The sequence below is a fragment of the Solanum pennellii genome, chromosome 7 (genome assembly GCF_001406875.1).
Source record: "Solanum pennellii chromosome 7, SPENNV200".
Taxonomy (NCBI): Eukaryota; Viridiplantae; Streptophyta; class Magnoliopsida; order Solanales; family Solanaceae; genus Solanum; species Solanum pennellii.
This window is the reverse complement of record NC_028643.1, coordinates 48,907,665-48,918,183: the sequence shown is the minus strand read 5'-3', so window position 1 is coordinate 48,918,183 and position 10,519 is coordinate 48,907,665. Positions and strand designations below refer to the sequence as shown.

General features: G+C 35.8%; 2 protein-coding genes across 2 annotated transcripts in view; one reads left to right on the top strand and one right to left on the bottom strand.

Moving 5' to 3' along the window:
• Nucleotides 1-1,043, bottom strand: part of LOC107026601 (rho guanine nucleotide exchange factor 8-like) — a 2,958-nt gene extending 1,915 nt beyond the window's left edge. Inside the window, exons 1-4 of the mRNA XM_015227639.2 lie at nt 876-1,043; nt 495-740; nt 263-379; nt 34-188 (exon numbers count right to left, since the gene is read on the bottom strand). Of these exons, the coding sequence (XP_015083125.1) occupies nt 34-188; nt 263-379; nt 495-723 (501 nt within the window). The 5' untranslated portion in view covers nt 724-740; nt 876-1,043. The remainder of the gene's footprint in view (nt 1-33; nt 189-262; nt 380-494; nt 741-875) is intronic.
• Nucleotides 1,044-3,229: 2,186 nt separating this feature from the next.
• Nucleotides 3,230-4,566, top strand: LOC114078004. Its single transcript, XM_027918500.1, has 3 exons — nt 3,230-3,480; nt 3,652-3,726; nt 4,058-4,566. Exons 1-3 carry the CDS (start codon nt 3,241-3,243, stop codon nt 4,316-4,318), a joined length of 576 nt encoding a protein of 191 aa, XP_027774301.1. The 5' UTR covers nt 3,230-3,240; the 3' UTR covers nt 4,319-4,566.
• Nucleotides 4,567-10,519: the final 5,953 nt, after the last annotated feature.

The window sequence follows — 10,519 nt, the reverse complement described above, 5'->3', positions numbered from 1 at the left end:
GGGGGGGGGGGGGGGAGATGGTGAAATACATACCTCCATGTTTGTTCCATCTTTTGATTTTTGTTGTCCAGGGACAAATTCAACAATGTAATCCGTGACAGATAAAAGCCAGTCAATTTCTTTTCTCCATCTCTCTTTTCTCTTTTGAGACATGGGCTCCAATTTTGATTGTTCTCCAAAAATAGAAGCTATAATAATAACATATGAGTTAGAGAAAGTATAACTTGTGTGTTTTCGATTATATTATATTATATTATATTACCAGCTAGATTGGTAATGGCATTTGATAAAGCAAGAGCTGATGAAACACCTTTGCCTCCTCCTGACATATCTTCTCCTAAAAGCATCTTTGAAAACCTTTCTTTCATCAATTCCATGTCTGGATAACAAGAAAAATGTAGTTGCACCAACTTCAAGCATGTTGTGTATAATCAAATATATAGATAATAATAATAATAATAATAATAATAATAATAATGTGAAGAATGAATTACCTGAAGGTTTGGGTTTTGGTACCTTGGTTGAAACAAGTGATGGATCAAAAGCAGTACTACTATCTATCTGTTGATTTTGTAAAGGTATTATTCCTCCGATCTCCTCTTCTTCGTCGTCATCACTACTACTCTCCCCTCCAATGCTATGTGCCAATCTACTTGGAAGTTCAAGTATCTTCCTAAAATTGAACGACCGAGACTTCTGATACTTACTCTCTTCCTTCACCATTTTTCTCTTCCAATTCCCTAATTATCACCACATACATACAATCAATAATCAACTTTACCTTCAACAATTCATAAATACACGAATCCTCTTTTACCTTATGATAATGAATAGTTTTTACAGAAAGAGATTCAATATTGAATAGTACTACTTACTAGCTATTGGCACATCCCCTAAATTAGTGTTTGCAATTTTCCTACATAGATTTTTGCCATCTGAGAAAACCCCTCCTTTTTGGTCTGAAATGAGAATAATGAATGTGTAAAAAGGTTTCTTATTTTCCTGAATTTTCTCGAGGGGTTTGAGAAAATAAGGGAAACAATAATAAACAACACATAATAGTTCTTGGTCTGTTTTAATAGAATGTGGTTGAATTTTCACATGTAGCAAAAAGCCCGGGAAACCCAACAATGGACAACTAACTATATTTTATTTTGAGATGGGAGCCATAAAATAGAAACAAGACAACAATAGAGTCAACCCTTAGTCGTACTACATTTTACATAAATTTCATAGTGTTATCACTATTTTTAAAAAAAATTACAAATTAAATTTGGTGGAATCTGAATCCATCTCAAAACATCTTGATATATTGTATCTCGATTTCGGATACGTTCCTCACACATACGCCTCGATATATCATAAAGTGATGTATTCAATTGATACATCGCATATAAAGTGATGTATTCGACTAATACATCGTGTAGATTAGGGATTTTTGTAATTTTTTAACGGGAAAAAAACCTAAAGTACCCTCAAAGTATTTGAAATGATACACAACTACCCGACCCCATCCACTTATTGGCTCCCAAATACTCTTCTCATCCACATTTGAGTCCAATTTTAGCCACCTCTTTAATAGACTGTCATTTAAAATAATTAAATAAATCCTTTTAATTATATAGCGCTCAATCATTGCTTGCGATTCAGTTATTTAATATAATTTTAAATCCATTCATTACCCACCCATTTATAAATAAACCCGCCCTAATACTTACCAAACCCACCAACCCCAATACAAAAAGAACTCGTCTAATAAAAACAACTCTTCGTTCCCAACACTTCATTTTCCTAATTTAATTCAATTTTCTTCCAATTTATAAGATCAGTGTTCTTCTTCTTTGTTTTTTAAAATTGCTAGCATCTTCTTCGATTTCTTCTCCCCAAGAAGTTCAATCTCGTACATGTAAGTGCGGATTTATAGAAAGAGATTATATTTCTATAACTCTTAAGAATGGTGAACTTCGATTCAACAAATGTCGTCGTCTTGGGTCAAATTCTTGTGGTTATTGCAACTGGATTTGAAAACTTCAACATCATGTGTCAACCATGATTCATAATAATGAAATGCATATATACCAACATTTCTCCACTTATTTTAATATTAAATAAGAGAATTCACCAATTCAGTTAAAGGCTGACTATTATGCATAATGAAGGTGTGCTCTACATTGAACTTTGACTTAGTAAAACAATAACCTTTACTCCAGAGTTAGTAATGGTTTCAAACTTGAACTATGAATGCTTAAGGGAAATAAATTATCATTTCTTACATAAAACAATCAACGTGTTGATATAAGCTTTAATAGTCAACACATTACTACCTTGTGCTATCTCAGTTTTCATAAGTGTTTTTTAAAAAAAAATAAGCGAATTCGCATATATAATGGATTACTTTCATATTTATGTAGGTGAAATTTGTCGTGGATGCTCCTATAATTTAACACCCCACTCATACGAGATACAAGGTAGGGTTTCCTCATATATGACTTAGTAATTTGGACTTCAATTTTCATCCCCTTGATGTTCTTTAGACCTTTATGTCATAACTAGCCACTTTGTCCTTCAAATTTAACATAATAAAGAAGGAAGAATCAGTGATATGAAAGGCGAGCTCCTCATCGCCTTTGGCGAGAGGCGAGGCGAGGCCTCCTCGCCTTTCATCACTGAGGCGAGGCGAGGCGAGATCAAAATGGCGATGTATGGCGACATATGGCGAGGTAATGGCGACAGAAAAGGCGCCGCCTTTTTATTTAAATTTTTAAAAAATATTTGACTTAACAATATTAGTCAAAATTAAGGCTTTTTTTTATAATTTTTAAATCTGTTGCTGCTGTCTTCTTCTCGCTGTCTTCTCCCTCGCTCTCTTCTCTCTCGCGACCCTCGCGAGTCGCGACTCTCTTCTCCCTCGCTCTCTTCTCCCTCGCGACCCTCGTCTCCCCTCGCGACTCTCTGTTGCTTCGACTTGCGAGTTGCTGGCTTGCTGCTGCAGTGCTTCCTGCTGCTCTCTGCTGCAGGCCTAAGGTATATCGTATACCTCTTTTTTCTGTTCTTCTTCTTCAATTTTTTTTCCAGTTAATGTATTTTTCTTCCAGTCATCAGACTCATCAGTGATGATTGATGACTGCTTTGTTTTTCTCCTATTGACTATTGACTGCCTATAAATTTTTTTAAATAAAATTCTTTCTAGTTTCCTAATTATTTATTCCTAAACAGTGAATTGATTGAATTGAATAACCAATGGCGGATGCTAGCAAAAAGAGGGACATTGGATGGAATTATGGCACTCAAGGAGCGACGAAAGATTCGGTTAATTGTAAATTTTGTGGGAGTATTTTTAATGGTGGAATAACTCGACACAAACAACATTTAGTTGGTGGTTTCAAGAATGTTAAACAATATACCGCTTGTCCGTCGGAGATTAGAGAAGAAATAAGGGCTTATATGCAAAACAAGATCGCTAATAATCCAAAATTTCAAGTAAGGCAGCTGGAAGAATATATTGATATTGATGATCTTGATCAAATGGATGATTATGAGGAAATAATGCCTCCCTCCAAAACTTAAAAGATATCTTCTAGTTCTAGTGGAGGTGCATCATCCACCGCAGGGAATGTGACGAAAGGCCCTTTGAATCTCTATTTTTCATAGAAATCAAAACAAAAAGGAGGCTTTGAAAAAGGAGGAGGAATTGATGAAACAAAGAAAATACTAAGAGAGCGTGCGGTAAGTGCTTTTGCAATTTGGATGTATGATGCGGGGCTCCCTTTTAATTGCGTCAATCACAAATCATTTGATAAATTAATTGAGGTGGTAGGAAAACATGGCCCCGGAATGAAGCCTCCTACATTCCATGAAGGTAGAGTCACTCACCTAAAAAAAGAGGTGGAGGAAGTAGAAAAAATTGTTGATGAGCATAAAGTGCAATGGACAAAGTTTGGATGTTCCATTATGATGGATAAATGGACGGCACGAAATGGAAAAATGATCATCAATATTTTGGTGATTCTCCAATCGGTAGTGTATTTCTTGGTTCTGTTGATGCTAGCAATGAATCTACCGATTCCACCAAAATGTACAAGTATTTGAAAACACTATTGAAAGAATTGGGCCGGAAAATGTTGTACAAGTTGTCACCGATAATGGTAGTGAGAATGTTAAGGCGGGAAGTAGGATGATGGGTGCGTACCCACACATTTATTGGACTCCATGTGCCGCTCATTGCATCAACTTGATATTTGGTGACATATTCAAACTTAAGCCATATGCTTCCGGTAATATCACTCTCATATCAACCTATCATTTAACTTTTTTTTAGTCAATAATTCATTAGCTACTAATTAATATAATCTAATCTTTCTGTAACAGTTTTTAAGAAGGCCATTAGAATCCATTATTACATTAGTCAAAGGCCATTGTTGTTAAACTTGATGAGAAAATTCACCAAACAAAGAAATTTGGTGAAACCAACCAAGACAAGATTTGCAACGACATTCTTAAATTTGAGAGCTATGTACATACAAAGAAAAAACTTGAGAACTTTAGTCCTCTCAACCGAATGGAATTCAAGTAAATTTGCAAAGGGAACTTCGGGGAAAGAAGTTGCCAATCTTATTATTTCTTTCCACTTTTGGAATGATGTTGTTCGAGCACTTGCAATTTGTGGCCCTTTGACGAAAGTGCTTCGTTTGGTGGATGGGGAGAAAAAACCACCAATGGATTATATTTATGAAGCAATGGATAGATCCAAAGAAGCTATTGCACATGGTTTTCGTGGAGTTAAGAAGCAATATGAGAAGGTGTTTCAAATTATTGATGCAAGGTGGTCAGAACAATTCCATCGGCCATTGCATGTTGCAGGACATGTTTTGAACCCATGATTATATTATAAAGCTCAAGAAGAGAGAACTATAGCACATACTTTGTGGACCGAGTATTATGCATGTGTTGAGAAGTTGGTCCATGATACAACAATACAAGATTCACTAGTCGCTGAGCTTCCTAGGTACAAAATGGCGGATGGACTATTTGGTTGTGGTCCAGCTAAAAGAGCTAAAAACACAAGGTCACGGGGTAAGTGGGTTGATCTTACATTCTTACTTAAATTATTTGACTTATTTATATTCAATAACCTTTAAATTTATTTTATTATAGTTGAATGATGGTCACTATTTGGTGGTAAAACACCAAACTTGCAAACGTTTGCCATTAAAGTATTAAGCCTAACTTGTAGCTCATCCGGATGTAAGCGAAATTGGAGTGTGTTTGAACACGTAAGTAAAAACTTTATATCCTAATTTCCATATTATATTATTATCAATATCTATTAGCTAATATCAATAACTTATGCACAGATTCATTCCATAAAGAGGAATAGGCTAACACTATCGCGTCTCAATGATCTAGTGTACATTAAGTACAATAGAACATTGAAACGTCATTATGATGCTCGTGATCTTATTGATCCAATTCGCTTGGATAACAATGATGATTCAAATGAATGGTTAGTTGGATGCCCCGAAGATCAAGATGATGAACTAATACATGAGGATGACGATCTTACTTGGGTAGTGTTGCTACGACAATTGGAGCGGATGAGAATATCTATTATCTTAGGGGACTTTCTTCAAGATCAAGAGCACTTGACAAGGGCAAAGGAGTAGAAAGTACATCTACAAGTTCATCTTCAAGTAGGAATCAAACACTAATTGATGAAGAATACGTGGAGGAAGAAGATGAAGAGCAATATAATGATGTAGAGGATTTTGATCTTCAAGAGTTGGATAGTTTTGAAGAAGAATAGACTTTTAACGTTTTAGTTTATTGTATTTTGAATTATTTGGTCTTTAAAGTTTTAGACTTTTTAGTATCTACTATTGGTTTTTGAATTGAATATTTGCTAATATGTGTTATTACTATTAAGTTTTTGGATAAAATATGCAATTAAATATTTTTAATTTTTGGTATTAATTGGCGCCTTTATTCAAAAAGGCAAGCGCCTCGCCGCTCGCCTTGCCGCGTGGCGAGGCAGACCCTTGTCGCCTTTTGTCTCCTTTCGCCGTCCAAAACACTGGGAAGAATCTAGAGTTATTGAGAGAGGTTAGTGGAAGACTCTAGAACGCCTTAGAACATATCATAGAAAGGATTAGAATTCTCTAAAACGTGTAGAGAATTCTGGAATAGGACTAAAGTGTAAATATTATAAGCATTTGCAAAGTAAATATTATTTACATTTAGATTAGTAAATCATTTAACAAAGTGTAAGTATTCCACAAGCAATACAAATTCTTCTTCCAAAAGCTTTCTAAGTCTTTCCTAATTTTCTCTCAGCGTTCTTAGTTTCAAAGAGCTTACTTGAGCTTACAAGATCTTGAAATATTAGTGAGTTAATTATCAAGTGCCACATGGAGCTTTAGTGACACTCTAAGTTCATGACACTTATCTTTCTAAGGTCTTAGTTTATGAATCTCCTAGGTTATCACAAGTTCTAACACAAGTAATGTTGATGGTATACCAATGATCAATATGATGTCACAATATCATTTTTTCTTCTCATGAGTTTGAATTTATCGGCAACACCTCGAATTTGAGAAAATAGAAAAAAGTGCATCTTTTTATGTTCTGGTGTAAGAACCATCGCTGGGCACCAAATATTTATGGTCTTTAACCCCACCCACGGTCGATCAGGATGATCCGTGGTTGGACCTACAAATTGTAAGTTTGACCGCTCGTGAGGGTTAACAACCAATTGAAGGGAATTGGTTGTTGTATTAACTTCAAATGGTCATATCTTTTAGCATAAAATGAATTAGGTGGCTCATAACCTATAAATTAAATATAATTGAATCATCTTCCAAACACCACCGAGTTTGCTATTATATTATGTCCGAGTAACAGGTTATGCTCATTTTAGTGAAGCCCTGTTGGGCATGTCATGGACGACTACCGGTAATCCAAATAATGGACCGTTGTTACCCCTATACATGGGCTTCAAAGAATTTGTGTCAGGTTCGTTATGATCCTTTCCCCTATGCTTGGGAACTTAAACTGTCACAACCGGGTTTACCCCATAGACGTAACCGGTGTCATCGTCCTTTTCAAGGACTAAGGCTAGCCTCTTAGTTTCATGTCATTACATTCATAGGTTGAAAATGCGAAAAAATTTAAAACTTTCATTATAGACCTCTAAATACACATAATATATATTCATATCGAGTATACATAGACCCTTCTTATACGAAGGTTACATAGCCTTCTACTTTTATTGCACATACATATATAAAAATATAGAATTATTCTCAACGATTGTATCTTCCCATACAATCTAAATGAATATTACAATATGGTCATAGCCCTTACATCAATTCAATTAGACCATGTATAGGTCATACTCCATTAAAAGAAAAGGAATAAAAGAGTCAATAAGCTCATAGCAGAATCCGTAAGCTAGAGTATGACATTGCCCTCGAAAGTTGAGGACCTACCCCACTTGGATGAAAGGAAGAATCTAAGACTTCAACAATGTCGCCTTCTAAACTCTTCAACGATCGGAACCTAAAATGTTTGGGAAAAGGGAAGAATATGGGGTTAGTACTCCACATGTACTAAGTATGAGATCTTATGCACATACACAAGCAAAACATGCTAGAAAGGACATTTTATAAAAACATGTCATTTTACCCCTTTAAGGACTTAATGCAAAGTCAAGTAAGACATATCAAAAAACCAAACATGCTTACTATCTCAATAAGTAATACTTATCCCAACATACTTTAAAACATGATTTACTACAACCCTAACATCAAGAAATAATATCATAAGAATGAATAAGAGGTAAACATATCATAATAAGCAAGACAACTACTCACAAGTCTTTATCAAGTCAACAAGTGCAATGACCAAGCAAAGCCCCATAACCTTACTCAATCAAGTATTTCAACAAGAAAGCATGACCAATGTCCAACTTTACATATCATGAAATTTAGGTTTACATTTCATCATATATTAACATTATAACCCAGGGCATATTCATTAATGAACTACTCAACATATAATATCAACAATGTTCCATGTTCATCATATATACATCATATACTATCATAACATAATCATATATAAGAACCTCCTCTTAAGACTCCCCTAAAGGCTAACTAGTGCAATGTTTAGGTAGAGTCCCATAACCCTACCTAGACTAAGCTAGACCACTTAGGTTATTCAAGTTAGAATTCAAGTCCTTTAATTCGTTTTACCTTTTGGGAACATTTTTTCCCTAACCGACATAGACAACATGAGCTAGTGTGGAATCCGGTGTCATAAAACCCTACACCGAAAGAAGGAGGACTACTTTCCAAGGTAGTACCAAAACATGAAACATAGCAACTACGTGGATCCAATAGCTAGTTTTCCTATGGGGGGCAACATAGTTGAAGAACTGGGAGATATAGTTGGGACCCTCTTTATGCGCCATGCATTATAGTCTCCAATCTCAAGAGTAATGTAGTATTCCTACCTTCTCTATGTGGGAAGGGACACTCATCAATCTAGTTCACTCGGTGCTAAGCTAGAGTCCCTTTTTGAAATGTCTTTAAGACTTTAATTATCAATCATAGCTTAATTTAGGCCATAGGTTCTACCCCTTGTATAATCATCATCATCAATAGCTCAATGAGAATTGTATGAGTATAAGTCCTTTCATCACAATTCATATAAGTGAGGTTAACACATTAGCATTTTTCATAGCATATTAAGGCATTTTGATAGTTTTCACCATCCTTAAATCACATACATCTTAATCAACCTTACAACATAGTCAAGACATTTCAATTCAACATCATACCACCCTATAATCCTAGTGTAAGGCATACTCCAATGTAATATCATGACTTAACAACCATTAATCAGAATTGGATGTAAAGATAGAGATTCTAGGACTTACCAAGTGTTCCTCATAGTCTATAATCAAGGTCTTACCATCAACCCATATATCAACCAAACTTGGGGAGTAACATCATCACACAATGATAATCAATAGTATAACAAGGTCAATTTCATCTCTATAACACAATCTATCCTTAGATCACAATTTGAGACAAGATACATAGGTTAATTTCACATTATAATTCATAACCTAAATCACATCTCTAGAACTAGAATGATAGGCCTATAATTCATCTTGATTTAATCATAATAACTCCATGGGATAGTAATCTAATCAACAACCAACTCAATTGAATGATAACAGTACAATATAGGTCAAGATCACTACCTAGGGTTAGGGATAGATGATCATATTCTTCAATTTAGACCAAACCATCAACAATTACCATATACAAGTTGAATTACATGTTACTATACTCAATATAACCCTAAGAATTCATTAACAACTCAATCCATAACTTCAACTTCGTATTTGAATGAAACCCATAAGAAAACTCAACTTTTTGAAATCAATTTTGAAGGAACCCTTTGAGGAAAGAGTCTCAAAGGTGAATAGAACCATAGCTTAATGTTTTGTCAACAATTTTATGGTGAATTCGTCCCTTTCTATCCCCCAAAACCTAATCCTTGCTAGTCTTCAATAAGAAAGAAAGAAGAGAGTTTATTTGAGAGTTGTGTTAGACTAATGTGGGTTGGGAGTATTTATAAAGGGTCTTAATAAACTTAATTAACTCCCTTAACTCCTAATTAAACCACCTAACCCCCTAACTAATTAAATGAAATAATTTAAAATTTGGCAATGAAACTCGACCCTCACAGACGAGATCCCGAACGACGAGCCGTCTGTGAGTCGACAAACAGCCCCCCCTCCGTCCTATTCTCCATCATCTTGGTCAGACACTGTGCAGGCGAGGGCTTCCTCCAAATTGTCTAGGTGTGGGACGACGGTGGCATTGACGTCCCGTCGATTCACACACGGACCGTAACCTGCACCTCTGCACTCCGTCGATGAGTTCAGAGGCTGTGCAGGTGAAGAGACCTTCTCCAACGGCTTACGTGTGGGACAACGGTGGCATCGACGCCCATCGATACACACACGGTCCGTCTTCTGTCTCGTCGATGCACACTGCCAGGCAGTGTTGCATCAAACTATAGGAGTCCTACTCAAGGGCCCTTGGTTGTCCATGGGAAGTCGTACACGGACATTTCGACCATGAAACAACTCAAACACCTATTAGCTAACTTTCCACCAATTTTCGTACATTTCTAACTTCTAAAAGTTAGTCAAAAAGTCTAAGGCACACTAACATCCCTTTGAACCAACTTCCCGAACGTCATGGACGTTTTTGGACGTTTTGGTTCTTAAACCTCCTAAATGACCTATATTCATTAAAAATGGACTTAGAAACAGTGCTTAGACTTTATGAAACATATGTTAGGCTTTACAATGTGTCTTGGATTTTCAAGGTGTTACATTATCCCCCCCCCCCTTAGGAACATTCATCCCCGAATGACACTAAAATTCTTTTAAAGGAAGGAATAGACTCAAGACTAGCAGCCTAACAAATCAACAATATCAAAT